At 31.8% G+C, this 24462-nt stretch overlaps 2 protein-coding genes across 5 annotated transcripts; both read right to left on the reverse strand.

Moving 5' to 3' along the window:
- Window positions 1-3150: 3150 nt before the first annotated feature.
- Window positions 3151-10499, reverse strand: LOC141449266 (odorant receptor 4-like). Its single transcript, XM_074118514.1, has 8 exons — window positions 10041-10499; window positions 8497-8667; window positions 7501-7859; window positions 6300-6560; window positions 4929-5025; window positions 3595-3705; window positions 3362-3517; window positions 3151-3284 (listed from the first exon to the last, which is right to left on the reverse strand). The coding sequence occupies exons 1-8, from the start codon at window positions 10044-10046 to the stop codon at window positions 3231-3233; spliced, it is 1215 nt and encodes a 404-aa protein (XP_073974615.1). The 5' UTR covers window positions 10047-10499; the 3' UTR covers window positions 3151-3230.
- Window positions 10500-12329: 1830 nt separating this feature from the next.
- LOC141449268 (odorant receptor 4-like) lies at window positions 12330-21762 on the reverse strand. Of its 4 annotated transcripts, none has more exons than XM_074118518.1 (8): window positions 19468-21762; window positions 16995-17168; window positions 16540-16898; window positions 13797-15312; window positions 13162-13258; window positions 12884-12994; window positions 12660-12815; window positions 12330-12585 (listed from the first exon to the last, which is right to left on the reverse strand). In XM_074118518.1, exons 4-8 carry the CDS (start codon window positions 14114-14116, stop codon window positions 12532-12534), a joined length of 738 nt encoding a protein of 245 aa, XP_073974619.1. In that variant the 5' UTR covers window positions 14117-15312; window positions 16540-16898; window positions 16995-17168; window positions 19468-21762; the 3' UTR covers window positions 12330-12531. The 4 variants fall into 4 exon arrangements, with proteins under 4 accessions (XP_073974619.1, XP_073974620.1, XP_073974618.1 ...); XM_074118519.1 differs by lacking the exon at window positions 19468-21762 and adding an exon at window positions 18862-19037 and having other exon boundaries at window positions 12896-12994; XM_074118517.1 differs by lacking the exon at window positions 19468-21762 and adding an exon at window positions 18862-19037.
- Window positions 21763-24462: the final 2700 nt, after the last annotated feature.

A 24462-nucleotide genomic window follows, 5' to 3' on the forward strand; every position in this document is an offset into this window, starting at 1 on the left:
TCCGCCGATATTTCAAAAAGTTAATACTTCTCGAAATTTTCAGTGTTATCCGGACTGTTATTTAAAGTTCTGTTTCTCTATTTTAATTTTATCTTATTACATTGGCATTCACATTATTTAATTTTTTATTTAACTCATAGCAATACATATACATCTCTTGTATTTCATTTCTCATTTCATCTAGTTGTTGTGAGATTAATTACAAGCTACAAATAAAAAATAATAAAAAAATTACCGCTAACAATACGTGGAATATTGAAAAAATCAATAATGCCAACGCTCTTGTTATATGGAATATAGATGTCCACGATTTGTCATACAGAAATCCACTCCATTTGGAAACCCAGTATCCAGTATACTTTACACTCCTCTTTTTCCCTTGCATGCGGCCTTGCGGATGTTTCATTTTCTACAAGACAGAAAAAAAAAAATGGAATTTATTAGTTAGTTTCTTCCATTGAAGGTGAAGAAAAAAGTAGCACATCCTAAAACTCCTTAGTTCTAGGCTGATTCTGGTGTCATTTAATATAGCCAAAACCATCCACTTGTCCACATTACTGAATGTTTTTCTGCTGAGTTAGGAGAATTATTTTAAGAAAATAATTTAGATATTATTAGTTCTAAACAGAAAAGTAGTTGTTAGTAATTTGATTGTGCTAAATGTCTGAAATAGATTTTACTTGATATTTCGTTCAGACATTAAGTAGCAACGAAATTAAAATCCTCAAATTGGAAGAAAAATTTTCTTATGATTTCCCTTTCTCAAGATGTTTTTGAAAATATTCAATCGATTTTCTTTAATCTTAGACCCTCATAAATCCCATAATCTAAAAGTTTATTATCTTATAAGCCATTTCTGTGTGTTAGATAAATACCACTTTATCAAGTTTCAAACAAAATTTAATTGTATACAAATTCTAAGAGCCAGGCTATATCGTTTTTTCATGAACAGGGTACTGAGAATTATTAAGAACTGTTCAATATGAAATGTTCTCAATACTTTTACTACTGCCTGCATTGAAATTATTCTAACGAACCTTTACAAAATTATACATTAGTCAAAATGTGTACTATTTGTCAAAAATATTGCAGACCACTAAAATACAGCTTATGTCGGCACTATTATGCTAAAAATTTTGTTTCATTTTCTTGTTTAACTCTTTTCAATAAAAAATTATCATAATATCGTAATTATGGGTATTCTACCTCTTTTATCATTTCGAAGAATAATGGGAACAGGAGAACTAGAAAACATTAATTATTAAATTGCTTGTGCTAAAGTCGGTGGATATTTCGCTGCGTAGGCAAACGTAAACGACAAATACATTATTCAGTTACAATTAGATGAAAAACCTTCAATGAACACAGTTACTGGAAGTAGATTATTGATAGCATCCATTTATTCATTAAATCAAAGTTAAGTGTTTAATTTATAATTATAAAGTTCTTAATTGAGGGCTGAAAAATAAATGAGTCCAGCTTCTGTAAGTCAGAAACTTTAATTTCGACTTTCTGTTTTTATTGATTCTTAAAAAAAAAAAGATTTAAATTTACTATATTAGAAATTGTCAGTAATATAAGATAAGACATTAAGGTAAAGTAAAGTTTTGACTTAAGTGATAAAAGTTTTAACGACAAACCAGGGTCACGGATGGCAATTTAATACCAAACGTGAGTGCAAATTGCATTAAGTCTCTAAAGGAGAAAACTTTAATTTGTTTTCCTGTATGAGAAATTTAAATGAAAAAATGGAAATTGAATGAAATGGAATTGAATTCTGTATACACTTTTCACTTTAATTAAGTTGGCTGGGTTAACATGGACACTCATTACTGGTACTTGGTAGCCTACTTGAGATAACATTATGCACGAATAGGCTAAATAATTTGAAATTCTATTTTAAGCCTGGAGATTCTGTTATTATAGAAAGAACAAGCTAAAAAAAAAAACATTAACCTTGCAAATCTCTCCTTTAGAGAGACGTCTCTATAAACAATACTCTTGTCAAGCGTATAGGTAAATCTTTTAGCCTTCCCAAAGAATATTTGGGGTTTGATATAGGAGCTGATATGATAGGAGTATGATTTGACATAGGAACTGATGTGAAACACAGGAGTAAACCATAAAATTTAGCGAATGTGCAAAGACTGTCCTGCTGAGGTCTGTACCCTTTAATCCCAGATTCACTTTTTAAGACTGCCCAATTTAAATTAACAAAAAAATAATGAAATTTAAAGAAAATACTTACTAAAAATAGATTTGCTACTGTCACTTAGAACCAGAGAGAGAGGATGTTTCTCATAAGCGCCCAAAATAAAAATTAAAAAAATCTGGCGAGAACTCTCTCATGACTGCTATTCTCCAGGTTCAAACTCACAAATTTTCTTCAAATTCAACACGTTGGAGTCATATTTAGTTCTTATCACTTTAGAAGGAATCTAACTACCTCCTCTTCTCTCAGAAGTAGCCGTAAGTCGAACTTCCGGAGAAAATGTTTCAGCAAAAGATGTAAATTTATGTACGTATTTTTGATCACTGTACAAGTTTAAATAAAATCAGTAAGTTTCAGTTTTGGTTTAGGCTTGGATACTAAATGAATCATTTGGACATTTTTGCCGCATTAAAAACATAAGAGCTGAGGATTGGCCACCCCTTTAGTAGCTTCTAATCCCAACTTTCTCAGGAAAAGAAAAATTATAAAATTGTGTATTTAAACTTTATACCATCAAATTTAAAAAAAAAATAATGGAGTTCTAGATTCGGATAAAGATTTGTCTAACAGGGTAGATATTAGTATGATTCTAAGTATTGAACCTCTCATTGTTTTATTAGAATCAAGAAGATTCTTATGATACCAGTTGAAATTCCTTATAGTTAAATACTTGCGTCAGAATTAGAAGAACTTTCTAATTTCATTAAATTGCTTTTTCTTTTGTACATGGAGGTAGTATGCTAGCAGTATGAAGTCAGAAAATATAAATTATGTTATCAACATATTTAATCAGTATTCCTAATACTTTTAGGAAGTATTAGATCAAAGTACATTTTAGGAGTTACACTTACAAATATGATAAGAGCTTTATTTAACAATGATTTCACAATGTTTATTTTTTAGTTAATAGATTGACAGTTTTCTTCATAATTGCCTCATAAAAGCATGTTTAATTGTAAAGCGACTTTTAATTTCTGAATCAAACTCTTCTGATAAACTGAAGTTTTGGTATAGATAATTACTGACGCATTGCTTTTAATATGTTGTAATAGGAGAAAGATGCCTGCAGAAGCTGAAAATGAAAGGATCCTGTAAATGAACTAAATGGCAAATGAATCAAGAAATACTGTTAAATATTGAGAATTATACTTCGCTAAGTCCCAGCATCGAAAATTCTTGAAGACCTCCACCCTTAACGATGCGCTCTCGTTGACAAGCTGTTAGTATATTAAGTAATAACTTCTGAGTTTTCACAGTTTGTGTATACCAAGGTATAGAGTATATTGCTTCTTGAATATTTTTATACTGCCATGTTAAAATAATTAGCCCTCGGAAGGTAAATCAGATTTTAAGAGTTAAAAAATTTACTCAACATGTATTACCTTATTAGTTAAATGCTGTCCAAACCAACAATAAATTCCTATAATAATTACTTCTGGAATAAATAAACAAACAAAACACATGATGACTAGCAGTAATGAGGAAGAAGGATCCTAGAATAGAAAAAGAAGCAATAAATTATTAAAAAATATTAACAATGTAAAGCTTATTAAACTTGGAATTAACAAATAAAATGGAAATTAACGGAGTACTGTGTACAGAATTATCCTTTTGTAAAATAACAAGTTTTTTATTGGGATAATTTATTATTAATATAGTTATTTTATTATTTGATTTCTTTCAATGAAACTACAATTAAAGGGTACCATGGGGGAGATTTTTTCCTTCGTAATAAGAGTAACATTGTTATAAAGTTTGTTCGAACAAGAGCAGCAGATAATAGAATTCATGAAGATGGTTTTTCAGAAAATAGAGAGTACACGTTGAGAAAGAATAGATAATTAGAACTAACTTAATTAAAAGCAATGGAAGAGAAAAAAGAACGCGATGTAGCCAAAAATTTTGCTTTGCTTTAAAGGAAAAAAAATCCAACCATCCAATAAATGGTGTCAGGAAAAAGAGCATATGGGTAATACTAACTAAAAGAGCGGGAAGAAACAGTTTCCTTTTACTTGTTGCAAATCCTGGCCAATTGCTCAACATCTTTGAAATAATTTTGGATGTATCAGAAAAACAACCTCAGGCTGTCTAGAGTTATGATGTTTGAAAGTACAAAGAGCTTTTTAAAAAAATTTATTTAGTAGAAAAACGTAGATTACAACAGCTTGGAGTGCTGTTGATGGGAGGTTTTATGATGATATTTTGTGGAGTCAGCCTTTCCATATATGGCTTGTGAGAATAGTGCTATAACTTGGGATAGTTTGAGAAGTACACTTATTAAAGTTGTACCCACCGGGGCAGGATTACTGTGAAGTTCAATTTGTGATTGGTGAGATCCATAGTTTCAAAGAAATTCCGTTATGAGCTTTTTAATCAATTAATCAGTTAATTTGAAATTCCAATTGTTGTATTTTGAATAAATCCATATCGATGCGATGGTAATGTCTAAATGTATATCAAAAGCAAAGTTCCTTCGATTTGCTTTCTGAAATTTTCTACTTTCTCTCACTCTTTCTCTTAGACAAACTTAGCAAGGGGTATCTTTTGTTTTTAGGGAGTTTTTTAACGCTTGGTTAAAATGTCTTGAATAGTCTGGAATAAATTTCATTTTTTTTTTTTTAGATGGAGACTACTTTTCTTCTCAGTTATTTTTTTACTCGCAGCTAAGACAGCTTTGCAACATTTTTTTGCCACTTGAGACAACAATTCAACTTACCGTTATTACATACACTACCGTACATATCATGGCGCCAGTACTTATTGCAAATATTAGCAAAAACATATTGTAGGCCTCTTGATATAATCTGAAATATCTAAAACAATAATAATAAATTAATAAATCACACTATTATAAATGTTTCTTATGACTATTTTCTGATCACTTGATAGTTTTCATTTAATATAGCTCAGGAATTTTCAGGGAACAACAATAGATACTCAATCGTAATGGCTTCGGTTTTCTGGCTGAAAATCTGAATGAGTCTTCAATCAGAGCTTAAAGCTACGATAAAACCTACTAAAATAGAACTCTGGCTACAAGCTGATGCTTCATAGAAAATCGTTCAAGAAATTACTTCCATCTATCTATAACTTACATAATGTTACCACTTGTGTTACAATCTCTGGCAGCCTCTTAATATTGCTGTTATTTCATTTTTAATTTAGGCACGTCAACAACTGAGCTCAGAATTTTTTTTAAAATTATTATCAATGCTGTGGCAACTATTCCTGCAATTTCCTTGCTACTGCAAAACTATTCGACCAAATATGAGTCTCTAGCTAGCCCTAAAGTATAGAGTGTCTGCTGACACAATAACTTATCTTTTACAGTACAATGCCGCCTTGAATTAGAGTTATTGTTTTTTCAAAATCGCTAATTTAGGAAATAAAAAATTTACTGAAATCTTTTCCAACATCTTTAAATAGAATTTTAGCGCCTATGAGAACATACTTACGCATTCTAAAATAATCGTCAAAATAATTGATTTAATTAGAATTGAATATCTTTATGAATAAAGATCACATTTCTTCCGTCTTGTCAAATTTAAATTTGTAGAGGTTTGCAAACAAAGAGCTAGGTTTTGCATCATTTACCCTTACTCTGTTAAAAATACAAAGATTTTAAGGACAGATCTAATGTGGCGTTAAGGCTAGCCTAATTTGGTGGTCATGAGCTGATATTCAATGTATTTACTTGCTCTAGCAATGTTAATTTATTAATTATATTTTATTTACTTTTTGTATTCTAAGTTAACACCTACGGGATTAAATAAGAAACATTTATAAGTGTACATGTTATAAACTAAAAAACAACTTCTTCTCTATCTCGTTAATATAGAAACTATCAGTTGGTGCTATTTAGAAAACGTGTCAATTTTCTTATTATTATGTTAAGAGTAAGTTTTCATTTTTATGTATTCCAATTAATTCTTTATCTATATCGTACATTTCCATGAAATTGAATGGATCATTCAAGGACTACCGTTTAAATTCCAAATTAAGATTTGTATTGCTTCTTATGTCTAATCTATCTTATGTATATTATACTATTTTAGTACTTTATTATTTGGATTTATTGTTTACTTACCTCAAGAGATTGCCGTGATGTTGAACAGCATATTTAATTCTGTATTGAATATATTTTTCTTGATCTACTGAATCTCTTTCAGGTACTTCTTTTCCATCTTTAAGATAATAATTTTCAAAAGTTTCCTGGATATGTATGGATAGAACTTCAAATTGTGCGCTTAATGAATAGGAATGTATAACAAAAGTGTTTAAAAACCCTAAATGCGCTTGCAAGGCATTAACTGTCATTAAAGTTTGAAATATAAACACAAAAATAAATCTGCAATAAAAGTGAATGCATGGGTGATAAGTTAGAAAACATCAGACATTTACTCATCATATTTATCCCAAATTATGGATGTTCGACTAATCCTAGTATACAAGCATGTGAGTACCTGAAGAAAGCACAATAATTAGCTTAATTATGACCTTACGTTTATTTTAAGAATGTTGATCGTTATTAGGTCAAATTCCTCTGGTTCGTAATTATAATCATGTAATCATAGTAGATAATCAAAAATCACGAAGATATAGAGAATTAAATTAGTGCTAGGAAATTAAGGCCTGGGGCGTACTCTCATTTGTTATTATATATTTAAAAATTTTTGGGGTTAATGGAAAATGCAGAGAATGCAAGTTCGGTGAATAAGCAAGCTATTTTCATACATACAAAGTTAAGTTCAAATTTTGTCTTTACATACTTGAAATATCTCTTCATTCACAATAACTCAGCTGGGCATTCTTCATGAAACATTATTATTTTAACTAAAAATTCAAAGCGAAACCAAAACCTTATTACTATATCAAATATTTGATGTTTTATGGTAGTTTGTTTATGCTTGTGGACTTGTATGTGGAAAAACCACAGTTGGAGTCTAGTAGATAGGTACTTTTTACGTGTTAGACTTTCGCCTCCCGTTTCACGATATCAAATTTGGAGGATCTGTCCGCCTACAAAATTAGGTGGTTACCTAAGTAATTATCCTAAGTTAATGTAATATTTAGCCAAGAGAAAATAGTCATGCCACATTTATTTAATCAAATTTTTTTTTTATTCTGTTTGTTAATGATTTTTGAGACTTAACATAGATTTCGATCTATATTTACTCACTAAATTCAATAGAGTACATCTATATTTATATAATCATTTCAATACATTAGGCGTTTATCCAATGAATTTATTACATTCTTGCAGTTTAAAGAAATTTTAATGTACCTACCTGAGCCAAGAATTCATCTCGAAAGGTATCCATCCTTTAAGGGGTGAAATTTTCATACTAATGCCTTCAAATATATATCGCCTTCCTAAGTTTAAGGCCATAGCAGAATAGTAATAAAATGAAACATTAAACGCAAATTTTCGCAAAAAGTTTTGTGTATATTGTTTTATTGCTAGTTGTTTTGAGGAAAATTTTATTTTAGGCTGGTGGAATTCCGTTTCGATTACTGAACAAAGTAGCCTACTTTTATCGGAATTGAATATTAATGGTATTGCCATTAAAAGGCAGTTTATTGAAAGAATAATATAGTTTATTATCAACATCTTTTCTATGATATCTATACATTCACCTAGCAATACCTATAAAAAAGAAAAAAAAATAAATACCGTTATAATTCAAATTATATTAAATAATTTCTAAGTGTAGTTAATAAGATAAAAATTAGATAAAACGAAAGCACGATTATTATTGAAACTGCTTTTGATTCAATCCCCATGAGTAAGCAGGGACTGGAAGTAAAATAAATGCAAAACTGTGGAATCAAATGCTAGACAATTAAATTTCTTTTTTGCTCAGCTTATCTTCTTTCGACCTGAAACTCCAACGACTATTTTGTTGAAAAATCTTGAGAATATTCTTAAGAACAAATTTTAAGTAGAAGTAAAAGTACATTAATTGGCAATTATATCAGGAGATTAGAAGCAGTTAACAATTACAATCTAACTATAAAAAATAAATTTCAGCTACATTTTAAATGAATGATTTTAAAAAATCAGACTTGAATTAGTCACCATACCACTCTACAGTCAGTTTACAGTATCAATCTCTCTGAGGGCCTATCTTTAATAAAATAAAAAATAAATAAAAATAAAATTATTTTGAAGTTAATTAAAAGTGTTTAGCAAGATGCTTAAAACCTAAATCTGAAATATTAAGAATTGTCAGTAATTTAAATCTTAATATTTGTTACTGGAGAAAATGTGAAACCACAATTACCGGGACTGACGTGTGAATGATGGACAGAATTAGAATCAAAATCAGTCTAGTGATATGAAAGATCGAAGTCCAAGACTTGTCATACAAAAATCCACTCAATTTGGCCAACCAGTACCCAGTGTATACTTCTTTTTTATTGTCTTGCTCTTGACCATTAGATCTTTTTATATTCTGCAAATTAATAGGAAAATAGTTTTTTGTTTTTCTTTTTGTAATCAGTAAGAAAAGAAAGTTCCTTGAAAACAGTTTAATTTAATTGGGTAAAAGAAATAAGATAAAGGGTTAGAATTCTATTATCTTTATTATTGACCATAACATGTATTATATTTTATAAAATGTTGGGGCTGCCTACAAATAGAAAGAATAAGTAGCCCAGTCAAATTAGGTATAATAAGGAGTAAATCTCGGAATGGAAGATAATAAGCTATAAACTTGTATAAACTTTGTTTTGGCAATTTAGAAGTTGGCTCAAAAGTCTCATAGAATCTCGTGTCCGCGTCACCGGAAATCAGGTCATGAAAATCTTTTTTTTAGTAAATATCTTGTTTCCGGTGCTCTAAATGGCATTTAAAGTTATAACATAATTTGTAAAGCATAAAATTCTCTACAAATTTTGTTCTATGCGATTTTACATACAATCGACCGTTCTTGAGATAGAGCGTGAAGAATGGGAGTGTAATTTAGTACTTAGTTCGTTTTATAAAGTTACAAAAATATTATAATTATTAAGAAACCTTAGTTATTAACTAATAATGAGTAGGTAATATTTATGGACATATATGATTGCAAAAATGCACGAATTTGATTTGGATGTGGATTTTTCCCTTTTTTCTGAATCTCTACGAACAAACCCAACCGACCTAATGTGAATAATATACAATCGGCATTGAAGTACGATGTTAGAAACATAAATTTAGGAAATTCCAGTAAACTAAGGAAGATTTTGTATTTTCTTCCTATCTTATGAATTTCTAATTCCATAACCAGTCGACCTAATATGTATAATATAAACTTGGCATTAAAGTACAATGTTAGAAACAGAAATTGAGGGAATTCAAAAGGTTCTAATGTAGATTTTTATCTTCTTCTATTTTCTGAACTGCTGGATTCAAAATAAAATAAAATAGTGTATAATAAATATTCGCTCGTCATAAAAATACAATGTTAGAAACAGAAATTGAGGGAATTCAAAAGGTTCTAATGTAGATTTTTATCTTCTTCTATTTTCTGAACTGCTGGATTCAAAATAAAATAAAATAGTGTATAATAAATATTCGCTCGTCATAAAAATACAATGTTCGAAACCGAAATTGAGAAAATTCCATCAAAGTTAATTTTTTTCCTTTTTTTCTAAACCTCTACTTGTGAGACTAGCCGGTCTATTGTGTATACATTCTTTGATCTAGTGTCTGTTTCTAACATTGTGTTAGTTTATTATAATACACGCTTTCCAAGTTCTCGTGTTTATTTAGAATAGATTTTGATGTTTTTATGTTTTAATTTATTGAAAAATTATAATAGAAATAATACAATTGTAAACTAACCTCCATCGTATTTTTCAGTTAAGTTGTTCTTTATTTTATTTAAAAGGCAAAAAATTGTTAAAACTTAGATGTTCTATAAACTTCTGGGTTTCTTCTAAAATAAGCTTTTGCTAACATCTATTCTAATTTATTTAAAAGGAGATTATATTTGCTGTTAATTGAGGTAAATAGTCGTTATTTTCGGTTTCAACTTTAAAAAAAAAAAAATACGGTAATTGCGTAATTAGACTTTTTATTTGAAAAGAATTGATAATTGAACTCATTAAATTTTCATTTCTGTACGCTCCTCAATAAGTGACAAATTGTCATTGTTCCCTTGGAAAACTTGAACCATTTAATATTAACATTTTATCCCAGAAGTTGAATTCGAAGAATTTCTTGCTAAAATAAGTATAGCTTAAGTGGATAAACTCAATTAAGTATTGATTTTAGTTATTAGTTTGCAAAAAAAAAATATATAATTTTTTTAAATAGATTTTTGTTTTTTGTTTTGGATATGTAATAATTTTGGAATATAGCACAGTTTTAATTTAGTATAAATTGTAACTATTTTATTATACAAATAATTAACAATTTCATTAATTATGGGAAGAGTTAGGTAAGTTGATAGTGTAGGTCCCGTACTAAAATCCTGGCGTGCTGCTCTTAGAATCTCTTTTCTTAGGAGCTCTTCAACTCCAATATCTCAACGGTGACGGATAGTACTGTTTATAGCGAGAGAACACTGTAAGGAACACTGAGAAGGCTTCCAGTACCAATAACTTCACAACATGCCTCATCATCTTACAGTGTCTAAGCGTATACTTTTATCTGAAAAGCTTGAGCTGCTAATTTTGACATTGTAGCGACGTTTGCCCTCAATGTCAATCGTCCAGCGGAATGAGCTGTCTCTCACTTCTAAGCGACAATATTCATTTGTCAACATTTGTCTCATAACTGTCAAAAAAAAGTTATCATCTAGAATTGTAGAACTTTTCGATTTAAAATTTGAAAACAATCGCAATTCCACTTCTTAGAATAGTAATAGAAAGTGAAATTAGCTGAGATGAGCTCAGTGGTAAAGAGCTATGATCCAACTCAGCTCGCGAAGGTCTCCGGATCCGAGTACCTGATTTTCTTTCAGCACAAGGTCGCGGAAAGAAAAGTGTTACTGAAACCCCTTTTGAACTTTTGAAGTAAGATGTGGGTTATATTTTCTTTGCTCCTATTTCCTACATTCTTCCGGGATGAAGAAATAATATATATAGGGTTATTTCTAGACATTTGGAATCCTTATTTTATTTTTTCAATTGTTTTATTCTTTTGTTTCATATTTCGTCACCTTCAAGGATCAAAGCCACTGGGACGAACCATTTTTTTTATTTTTATAATATTAAATTGATATCTCTACCAATTTCAAAGGATCCAACTCATCTTTCTTAAAAAAGAATTTTAAGTACTGAAACAGAAATAAAATACTGGTTATCCATTTAGGAGGAAAAATCCAATTGATTCAATTTATCACATTCAGAATGTTTACAAGAATTTTGCTCTGTTTAGTTGCTTAGTTGAGATAAAGTTAGTAAAAAAAATTACTTTTTTAAGTGGCAGATGAGATTTGATCATTCAAATTGATAAAAATTAAGAGGAAAGTAGGATAGATATTTATTTTTAAAGCAAAGAAAATAAATTATTGTATTGTATCTATTCCTAATAAAAACTTGTTCATATATTAAGAGTTTGTTAAAAATTATTTTAAACATCGGACATAGCTTACTCTAAACAAAAACAAGGCAAAAATGAAGTTCTAAAACATACAAAAGTAACCAAGTAAATAAAACTTACAAAAACCAAAGTTATAAAACAATGTTCTAAACATAAAACAATAGTAAGAACTCTTTTGTACAAAATTGAAATTGAAATTGAGATATACACATCTCAAATCATTTAAATATACTTTATATAATAAACTTATATATGTATACTGTTCAACTAGTTTCGTCATTGATCAATGACGTCAAAGATTTCATTGTATTTTGAGAAAGATACGTACATATTTTTGTCTGAACGAGGAAAATACATGCAAGTGATCGGGAAGTGCTGTAAATGATCTACTTCACCAGATTTACAGAGTTCTCAAGATTTACGTTAGTAAAATTCATCTTTATTCCAGGTAGTGAATAAATTAGGTGAATTTAATAATAACATAATCATAGAACAAAAGATTTTCTGTTTTTTCAAATTAAAAAGTACATCTCATTGTTACTCATTACACATATGACAATGTTTACAATAACATTGAATAAGGGGGATACTCCTCGTTACAAAACTTTCTGTTAAGAACTGAAACCTTGATACTCGTTACGAATATACTTGCTCCATCGGACATAAGGCAGAAAATCGGAAGTTTTAAGCAAATGTTTACGGTGAATCATCTATGAATTAAGTTAGCTGGTTAATTTAAAGCAGCTGTAGTTATGGTTTATTAATGCCTTTAAATTAACCGCAGTAATTACTGGCGTATGGCATTTAGTACATTAAACCAAGAGAAAGATACCTGAAGTAGCTGTAAAATAAATATTTGCACTAATATTCGTAAGAATTATAACAATAAATGAATAAAATCATTTAGAAACTTACTTCGCTAAGTCCTAAAAGTGAAAACTGTTGAAGTCCTCCACCCTTCACGATGCGTTCTCGCTGGCAAGCTGTCAGCATATTCTGTAATAATTTCTGAGTAGTCACAGACTGCGTGTACCATGGTGTATTGTAAACAGATTCTTGAATATATGAGTACTATAACGTAGATTTCTAATCACTTAATGCAGATTAAAGATTAAAAGAAATTTATTAACATTGTTTACCTTATTAGTTACCTGTTGTCCAAACCAACAATAAATTCCTATGATAGCAATTTCAGGTATTAATAAGCAAGCAAAAGAAACAATTACCAACGAGAGACTTGACATAGGATCCTAAAGAAAAAAAAAACATAATAATAAAATTAAATGTAATGCCTATTTCAGGCGGAATTTAGGTCCAACTACGTATCAGCTGTCTTGGACGGAGGCGGATAGTAAATATATTTTACTATAATTTCTTTTAATCCATTACTTACTCCTAGGAAACAATTTCCACTTACCGTTATTACATACACCGCTGTACAAATCATTGCGCCAGTCCCGAGAGCGAATATAAACAGGAACATACTGTAGATCTCTTGATATAAATTGAAATATCTAAAATATGAATAATTATGTAAGTAAATAACAGTACTTTTGGATTGATTATATTGATTAGCCACTTAGCTAAATGATTAATTATTTAAAGAGATACAAGTTTTAATGATAATTAAGGAACTGCACCATACATCAATTTTCAACTTGGTTCAACGGCCAGGAAAAAATCAACATTTGTCAACCCTTATCCCATAAGACTCTCGCATCGAATCCACGAAATTCTTTGTACATGTACAAATGTAAATAAATAAACAAAAGCTAAAACTAGCTAAATAAATATAAAAGCCAGGATAAACAAATAAATTTAAGTTAAAAGAGATTATCCAGATCGTTCTGTATAAGTAACCTAGCCCTTCATTAATGATTGTTGAGATGATCAAGTCCTTCATGTAACGGCACCCTAATTACTTTCTAGCCAAGCAATTCTCCTTGTAACTAGAGTGTTTTGATTTTTTTTTTTTTTTACGAGTTTTATTCTTTATCAAACGCAATTACCTTAAAATACAAAAAGTTTTAGACTTTCAAAAAGTTTACTTACTGCAATAGCTTACCATGTTGATAGACTGCATATTTTAATCTAAACTGTATATATTTTTCTCGGTTATTATTTACTTCAAAACATTCCATTGTTTCTCCGAAGTAGACATGCTTAAATGTTTCGTGGATGTGTATGGATAGAATTTCAAATTGTTCACAAAGTGACACTGAATGCGTCACAAATGTGATTAAAAATCCAACATGAGCTGACATGCCACTAATTGATGCCACTATTTGAAAGATAAATACAAAAGTGTACCTGCAAATTAAACAAAAATGATCTAATACACCAAAAGCCTGGTTATCTACTGTTAAATCCATTCATAATCAGCCATAAGTCTTGAAAAAGTGGTTTTTGTAGTTTTTTAAAAGATTAATTAGCTGGTGGGTAACACTGCTCAAAATGGGTAATGATCGCATTCCTAGAATGTGTTACAATAGATTGTACAGTATTCATAATTGTCAACAAATGCCCTTCAACTGGTGTAGTTATCTCAGGTGTAGTCTGGAAAAAATAGGAGCTGTGCACTTATGGGAAAGCAATAACTACATAGAGGTGAACAAAAATAAAAATAATTTAGTTAATGCTTACAAATGCCATTTAGTCAGTATCGATATTAACAAAATTTATAATACTAAATATAACAGTTTCATCAGGTTCGTTACTACATTTGATAATAGAGAGTCATATATTAGATTAAATATTCCATTTGAGTTTATAAAGATTATAGCACAAGTACGCTTAGTAAATCATAAATTCCCAAGAATAATAGTAAATAACATAAAATATGAATTTAAGCCAGAAAGTGATTGTGTTCTCTGTTCGGATAATTTTTCTGATACGATTATACATCTTTTATTGGAATGTAAATTTTTTGCAATTTATAGGTCAAAATATTTAAATAAATTTTGTTTCACAAATGAGCATACCGAGCTGGACAAATTGGACCTTATATTAAACTGCACTACTTTATATAAAATTAAATACCTATGTACTTATTTAAAAAAATGTTTAACTATAGAAATAATATTGTGCCATGGTTGCGGAGTAGTCATTAATGCTAGTACATGTATGTATGTATATGTGTTTGTATATATATGTACATTAGAATGGAATTACGCTATAGAAACAGTTAATGAAGTAAAATATCAGAAGGTTGATGTCATGAGTTTGATACTGAAGGTCTTTCTTATTCTTTGTATTTGTTTATAAGTATAATTCTTTTTCGTTTTGTTTATTTTGTTATTAGATCCATTTAAAAGTCAGCTGAACTCATGCTACAAAAATTGTATTTTTTAAGCAAATAAAGTATAATATATATAATATATAAACTTCAAAACATTCCATTGTTTCTCCGAAGTAGACATGCTTAAATGTTTCGTGGATGTGTATGGATAGAATTTCAAATTGTTCACAAAGTGACACTGAATGCGTCACAAATATGATTAAAAATCCAACATGAGCTGACATGCCACTAATTGATGCCACTATTTGAAAGATAAATACAAAAGTGTACCTGCAAATTAAACAAAAATGATCTAATACACCAAAAGCCTGGTTATCTACTGTTAAATCCATTCATAATCAGCCATAAGTCTTGAAAAAGTGGTTTTTGTAGTTTTTTCTTAAATTTTTGACATTTTATATTTTAAATTTCTTGATTTGTTTTAGAGAAAAAAATTAGATAGATTTGCACAATCTTCATTTCAAGACTAATGGGCGGGATCAATTCCTAGGAACTATGCTTCTCATATAATCCTAGCCAACCTTTTCCAGAGCCTAGTTTTTATTTTTGATTTGTGAGAGCATTCATAAAACCCCTCAAGCCTCAACGTGTCCGAGCCCCTAGAAATGAAAAATTCCTGCCCGATTAGATATCAATGCTTATACCTGATCTAATCAAGTTTTAAGAATAAGAGCCCAATCTTCGTTTATGTGGTCGGTGAAATGTTTTAATAACCATCTTTCCTATCCAAACTTTTAAGTAATCTCTTTGAAACCAATAGTCCTAATTGGAGCATCTTCAATCTTCTGTGCTGTCTGAGCAAAATAGCTTTTTAAGCGAAACATGTTTAACAACAACAGCAAAACAAAGTGCATAGTGATAACAAGGGCGGAGAAAAGTTAATTGGTTTCAATAAATTGGTAGGATATCAAGAAGGTTCCCAGTAATGTGTTCCTAGGGGCGATGATTAGTGAAAGAAGACAGCCGAAGGAGGAAATTAAAGCTAGAATGGCTGTCACGAGGAAGTTGTTCTCCTTAACTACAAAAAGTTGCTCAGTAAAAGAGCAGTGGCCTTGGAGATGAAAATGACATCTATCATTCCCCTTATGGTAGCGAATCATGTACAATAAAAGAATCAGATAGTAGTCGCCTTCAGGCTGCTTCAGGACGTACCAGGAACATAGTGCTCAAAGTCTCCTTAAAATGTGAAACGCTAGTTCAATTAACTGAGAGGCACATCTCAGGTGTTCGCCCAAACAAATACAATTGAAGAACATTAGCTAATCAGGATGGGTGTGGAGGTTAGAATCTAGACGTCCGAGTGTAAGAAAGAAGAAATTGATTGGATAATATTAAAATTAGAACCAACGGTCGAACTGATGGCAAGAGTCCTACAAATTGCCGCTGAAAAAAGACTGGTAATGTTTTTTTTTTAAACTGCAAGGCAGATGAGACGACCAGAAAGATACTTTCGCTTAGCTTTAATATCATCCATAAACTTACTAATGTAGTACAAACCTAATCAATGAATTCAACTCAAAAGGCACCCATCCGTTAACAGGTAAGATCTTTAAGCTGACACCTTCAAATAAATATCGCCTGATAAAGTTAATGATCAGAGAGCCATAAAGATAAAATGCAACATTATATGCAAAATTGCGAACAAATCTTTTTGTATATTTCTTTACTTCCAGTTGTTTGGGTGAAAACTGTATTTTAGCTTCTTGAAATTCCGTTTTGATTATACTGCACAATAATTGATTCTTTTTAGAATTGTAAATCAAGGGGAGCACCATAAAAAGGCAGTTTATGTAAACGATAGCATAGTTGGTTATCAACACCTTCTCTAATAAACTCATATCTTCGTACAATAACACCTGTGAACAAATTATAAATATTCTGGGTAAAAGTAAAAAAAGAAATACCTCACAGATTAACTAATTCAATTAGAATAGTGCAACAAGAAATATTACCGCTATCAATATATGAAGAATTGTTAGAATTAAAAACAAGATCAGCCTGGTGATGTGAATTACTGATGTCCACGACTGGTCGTATAAAAATCCGCACCATTTGGATACCCAGTAGCCAGTTATAATTATCTCTTTTTCATCTCCTTGATTATGATTATTAAATCTTTTGATTATCTAAAGAAAAAGATAACGTAGGTATATATTTTGATTTGTATTACTTAAAAAAAAAATTGAGAAAATTAATTTTGTCGTAATCAAACTGATTCCACTGCCTTCTTAGAAGAGGATGTGTTAAGCTAGTAGCTGGCACTTAATGAAGTTTCGGGTTCTTTGATCTGGAAATATCTGCATATCATCCAGGTTGGATACTTCCGCAAAACTAATGAAATGACGGTAATAATGCATTTTAGAACTTAGTAAGACCGATTGCTTTATAGCAATTTTTTCTTTATATATTGTGAACAGAGGGAGTGATTTTTAGCGCACGAGATATCGCGATAATTATACGTTTACGAACTGAGTTTTGACAAAAGTTGACCACCATACTAATGGACCCCCGACTCTATCCTCTCCTTAATAAGAGTACCACATCGTAAATACCTCTTGCGATGATCTGATAGTCTCCGCTGGGCACGTAATGGATATTTACTTACATTGTAAGTGTGTAAACAAGTATTGCACGTTTTTCTGTATTGCATTGTAATTTTCCATTTTAAGTCTCTTAATCGCCTTCTGTGGAAATGTTATAACCTGTTTAATTTCTTTTCTAACAGAACTATGTGTATTTATGCCAGATATGTCCTCATCCGTACACTCTTGTTTTGGAGCAAATAGTTTGGTGTGCACGTATGATGGAATTTAGGTCTTCCTGCATTATCATGGAACTTTCACTGGCTAGACGATCAGCCTCTTCGCAATGCCCAGGAATCTCCTGTAAAACCAACGTATATCCTCGGCTCTGTATCACTCAGATTACGGCTATGCAGCTCAGTATACTATGTATATCAGTAATTTGATGCTTAACGACCAACAGTTGCAGCGATTTTAAAAACTCATGTAAAATTTGTCAGCACGAGGTTTTGCTGCTGCTTAAATAAATAAACAAAATAACGAGCGATTAGTTAGTTCCTTTGTCAAAGAAAAGAAATCTGTTTCTTCTGTAACTTTGTCTTTGAAAGAAGGGCAGCTTTCCATTACTTCTTACAGAAAGGACTCAGTACTACGCGGTTAGTGTTAACTACAAGCTACGCCACTGAAGGTGTTTTGAGAGCAAACTCTTGTCAGTTTTTTGGATGAAGAATTTGAAAGTGTAGTTTACTTTCTTTACACATAAATAAGCTCGAAAAATTTTCATTATCACGATTAATATTCCGGAATAATGTGTAATGCCCTTAGATATGATTGATCTCTCTTAAATTTACTGCTCGTGCCGTAACAGACTTGTTTTTGGCGTTGGATTTTTTGTTTAATCATAGATACATCTCTGAATCTACTTCAGGATGCTGTTGAAGCTGTTTCTTGTAAGACTTTATCCATTATTCTCATCCATGTCAACAAAGTTCTCATCTTTCTTTCATTCTAATGCTGTCAGGCTCTTCACCCTATTAACATGGAGTAAACATAGTGCAACCTTTTTTGTTTTTTTCTTTTATTATTGTGACATTAAATGGAAATATATCGTAAGAACCGGTGTTTCTCAAAAGACAATTGCAATGAAACTGATTGGCGAGGGACAGAATATATGTATAAAAACCATATTCAGGATCTAAAAGTTAATAGAATTTCATGTTAGTTAACTCAGAAGTGTGGATGGATAGAAGCGACAGAATTAGTACATTAGGACATTACTATTAGTATTATTACCAACCTTTATCATATTAATGTTCAGGAAAAAATTGTGCCAAATAATCTAAAGAAACTCAACTATAGCCGGACTCAATTCGTGAACTCAGCATTTATGTAATATTTCTGTAAAACTAAGTGGTTCAGGATTAGTCTTTATTTTCAATAGGAGAAAAAATAATGTGGTAATTACAGGTTTATATATTGTGTATTCTTAATATCTTGAAAAGTACTCGAGCTAAGAAAAACCATTACCCATTCATTATTAAAACGCTTTTTATCGTTACTGATCGAACATCTCGATCGTTCCTTTAGACCTTAAAAATAGATGTGGCATCGATAGCTTTCTGCACTTACAAAATGGCTATTAAATTATTTATTTATGATAAAAGATAAGAGTCGAACGTATACTTTTGTAAAGTTAATTATGTCTAAATTTAAATTATTTTCCGAGAATTCCGTGCTTTATTCCGGAGTTGGCGTTAATCAATTTCACTGTCTTTGTTTGCTTTTCGGATTGTATGTTACGAGCGAGAGTATTATTTGAGTATGACTAAAATTCATTGGTGCGTCAATGATGGATGTGGTTAATGTGGTGCTTCCTTAATAGATATTGTATGCTGTGGCGTACCTCTTCACATTGTCTTCTATTTTTTCTAAGGCTTCTGATTTAATTCATCTACGTTTACTATTATTGATTCCGCTTTTACTTTGTATTGATTTGAAGTCAGTAAAGTACTTAGTTCACAGTTACTGTGGAAACACTAGCAACATAACAAAGCGTTTTTTTGAAAATTCAAAAATATTAATAAAAATCTCAAATATGCCTACTAAGTCAGCTAAGAAGGTGGTGAACGTGGCTGGAAAGCGTAAAGGGACGGAGAGTGGATCGGTCCCTACCACTAGAAGCATGTTGCGCCAACCGGATGTGAAGGTAGCGATGGAACTGTCTGAGGTAAGCACCAACCAAGAAGCAAACAAGGTAAGTGATGAACACATTTACACCAAGGCGAACAAAAGTACAAATGGATACACAAATATGGCATATCAAAGTACGGATTTAGGACCCTTTTATGTTATAGTGGAAAGCACTAACAAGGACAAAAAGGGGCTTTCGAGGGTGCACCCAATGTCAGTTGGGAAACTATTATACGAAAAACACATAGACATTGCCAAAAGTATCGACGGAATTAAAAAGCTCGGCGTAAATAGAATGAGAGTTGAGATGAACAATGGGGTAGCGGCCAACAGATTAGTGAGTTCCGCAATTCTAAAGGAAAAGGGGTTCCGAGTATACATACCCAGATATTTATTGCAGAGAAGGGGAGTAATTAGGGATGTAGACACGGATCTGACAGAAGAGGAGATAAAGGAGGTTATGAGGGGCCCATTAGGGGCTGAATACCAGATATTAGAAATCAGACGATTAAAGCGAAAAGTTATAGACAGGGATACGAAAGAAACAAAATTCGTTCCCACTCAGTCGGTTTTGTTCTCGGTTAGGGGACAGCAGTTACCACAATATGTTTATATACATTACGTAAGATGCGAAGTGCACAATTACGTTCAAAATGTTATACAATGTAAACAGTGTTTACGATTTGGTCACTTTAAAGACCAATGTAAAGGGAATGTAAGATGTGGGAAATGTGGGGAGAATCATGAAGCATCTCAATGTAAAGATAACACACCTAAATGTGTGAATTGCGGCAGTGCTAGCCATTTGACAACAAACGTGAATATGTGTCCCCAATATAAGAAAGAGAAAACTCTAAAGCAATTAATGGGCGAGAAGAATATCTCATACCTGGACGCAAGAAGATTGCTATCCAGTAACTCGTTTGCCGCCTTAGCGGAAAAACAAGCCCCCACTTTAGATAGTCTAAAAGAATTCCCCTTACTAAATAAACTCGGAGGTAACGATAATAGGCCATTCGCGTCTACCATCTCTTATAAGAGGAAAACCAAAAGAAATAGGTTTGAGGTGTCCCCTAATTTCGATAAAAAATTGATTAACGACCTATTAATTCAACCGGGTACGAGTAAAAGTACACCAGGAGGAATAATTCCTCAAAACCCATACCGCCCCTCAGAGGTAACGAAAACTGCGAAATCCCTTCAACAGGATCCCCATTTAGATATATTATATGAAGCGGTATACTCCATTTTAAAGAGTATAAATGGAATAGAATTAAAAATACCTGACGACAAACTGAGATTACTAATCAAAGATAAAGTGATAAGTTTGAACGAGGCAATGTAAATTTCCAATTGGTTACTGTTATTAAGTAACAAATACTTTTTAACTGTACAGTGTATAGAATATCTCATAGTTTTACTTAGTATACTTTCATTTACAACATATGAATAAATTAAAAATACTACAATGGAACGCAAGATCAGCCGTTTCCAACAAAGGCAGCTTGGAAATCTGTCTAGACGATGAAAAAATAAATGTAGCTATATTAAGCGAAACTTGGTTTAAACCAAAGTCAATTATAAAATTTACTCATTTTAATATAGTGAGAAACGACAGAATGGACGGAAAGGGCGGTACAGCGATACTAATTAAAAATGATATCCCTTTTAAAGAAATTACCAATTTGTACAAAATAAATAAGCTGATGACTGTGGGCGTTAAAATTCCATTTTTTAAGGATGAATTGTCGGTAATTTCGATATACAACAACCCGGAGAATAAAATAACATATCGCGAATGGAATTCACTCTTTCAGAGTATATCCCCTCCCTTTGTGGTTGCTGGTGACTTCAATGTACACAGCCAAGCGTTTGGCTCTAGTTACACTGAGTCTAAGGGTCGCTATCTATTAGAAGCAATACAAGATAACAATTTAGTTTATTTGAATGACGGAGCGCCCACTTTATTGAATAATTTAAAACAAAAAAATAATTCGGCCTTAGATATTACGATTGGCACCGCACAAATTGCTTCAAAATTTTCCTGGTCCGTAATGGATGATACAATGGGCTCAAATCACTTTCCCATTATTATAGAAACGAATGAAAAATGCTTAGAATGTATTTGTCGACAGAATTTCCGGACATGGAATTTAAAGAAAGCCGATTGGCCGACGTTCCAAAATAGGTTAGATGAGGCTATTTCCAGTGTAGAAGATTACGACAGTTTCATAAATGTTTTAAATATTGTAAATGGAAAAGCTATACCTAAATTAAATCCACGGGTAACCTCGCGTAGTAAATGCTGGTGGGACGAGAAATGTAAAGCCAGTGTAGCAAGTAGGAAAGATGCATTTAGAAAATATAAGTTGAATCCTAACTACGACAATTATATAGAATATAAAAAACAAACTGCTAAGACGAAATTAATTATTAAAGAAAGCAAAACGAAACATTGGAGGAATTTTTGTGAAAATTTGAACAAAAATACTCCAATAAGGCTAATATGGAAAAAAATCAAATCTTTAATGACCCCACCAAATAGTTACATTCCAATAGTTAAAGGTGATTGGTCCAACGATTTTATAAACAAATTAGCTCCCCCTTTTACACAAAATAAAATAGAATTAATGGGCAATAATAATGATAAACATACGCTATTAAAACCGTTTACCATCAATGAGTTTAAAAGAGCTATCAAAAACCACACGAATACGGCCCCAGGAATGGATCAAATACATTACGCAATGATTTTTCACCTTCCTTTAGCGGCTAAATACAGGCTGTTACAATTGTATAACGAAATGTGGAGTAAAGGTGAATACCCACAACAGTGGAAAAATTATTTAATAAGTCCGATATTGAAGAGAAATAAAAATAGGGAACAATGTGAGTCATATCGACCAATTTCGCTGTCTTCTTGCGTCATGAAGACGTTCGAAAGGATGGTGAAAAACAGGTTGGAATGGTGGCTGGAGTCAAAAGGTTTACTTCCGAATAGCCAATGCGGGTTTAGGAAAGGCAGATCGGTACAGGATAGTCAGACTGAGCTCGTTACCGACATTCAGTTGGGTTTCACGACCAATAAAATAACATTAGCATTGTTTTTAGATTTTACCGCTGCTTATGACTCGGTTCAAATACCTATACTAGCAAAAAAGTTAGAAAAATTTAAATTGCCGGGTAAATTTATTAGGAATATTATCGAACTAATATCAAACAGACAGATCTTCTTAAAAATAAACAACCTGCTGGAAGGCCCCCAGCTGACCCAGATAGGCTTACCGCAAGGAAGCATTTTAAGCCCAATCCTGTACTCTATGTATGTAGCGGATATAGAGACAGTGTTGGTCGAAAATGTTAAAATGCTACAATACGCCGACGACGTGTGCATCTACACAACACAAAAAACTTCTGAGGATTGCAAAAAAGCGCTTGAAGAAGTTATGGTAAACCTAAAATCCTGGACACTTCTGAACGGGCTGTCGCTGTCAGAACCAAAATCAGTTCTCTGCCCTTTTACTAGAAAGAGGAGATTGGGCCTCTCCGGTGAGATGGTACTGGCGAACTGGAAATTTCCATACCAAATGTCCGCAAAATTCTTAGGGTTGACTATGGACAAAGTACTTAATTGGAAAAAACACATCGAAACCGTGGAACTAAAAATAGAAAAGTACTTCAACACATTACGAGCCTTTTCCCATAGGAAGTGGGAGGCGGACCCGGAGGTGTCCCTAATGTTCTACAGGGCCACAATAAGAGCGGTACTGGATTACGGGTGTTTTCTGTACGGTCAGGCCTGCAAGTATGTGATGCGACCCCTTCACGTATTACAAAATAAATGTATCAGATTGTGTCTCGGATTCTTGAACAGCACACCTGTGGACGTAATGTACGCAGAGGCTGGCGAATTACCGCTCGCTTATAGAATAGAATTACTGTCCGATCGATATGTCTTAAAAAAATTAGCCACGAACCGCATAATTTATAATAAAATAAGCCAATTAAATACCGAAGTCCTCACTCACAAATATTGGACAAAAAAGAAAGGCCCCATTTACACAGAAAGTTTTATTAGAATCTCTACCTTTAGAGATAAGGTATATTCGAATAATAAGTTAGATGTGTACAATTTAAAATACGAACATTTATTGAGCGAATTAAGTGTTAACACTTCCTTCGACTTGATAAAGGTACCGGAAAAGAGGAGAACCGCGGCCTTCGAAGATTACATTTCTTCCCATTATCCGGGCTCATATCGTTTATTTACAGATGGGTCCAAAATCAATAATAAAGTCGGAAGTGCTGTGTATGATCCGGTTCGGAACTATTTTACGATAATTAAATTAGAAGATGAGGCATCCATCTATACAGCGGAGCTAATTGCTATTTTAACGGCTTTAAAATATATTTATTCGTTGTCGGAGGAAAAATATACCATTATTAGTGACAGCCAGAGTGCGTTGTGTAAATTATCACATATACACAACCAGTCTGCAGGAATGAATCACATTATCGCAGAGATTGTAGAAACTATTGCCATTTTTAAAGAGAAGGGAGTCTGCATTAATTTTTTGTGGGTAAGGGGTCATTGTGGTATAAAAGAGAATGAAATTGTTGATACACTTGCAAAGGAAGCCACCAATAGTGGGGAAATGGCTAATTATAAATTACCACACACTGATATCAAGGGTATAATTGCAAAAGC

The sequence above is a fragment of the Rhodnius prolixus genome, unplaced genomic scaffold, assembly GCF_049639745.1.
Source record: "Rhodnius prolixus isolate KJV_2025 unplaced genomic scaffold, Rpr scaffold_2, whole genome shotgun sequence".
Taxonomy (NCBI): Eukaryota; Metazoa; Arthropoda; class Insecta; order Hemiptera; family Reduviidae; genus Rhodnius; species Rhodnius prolixus.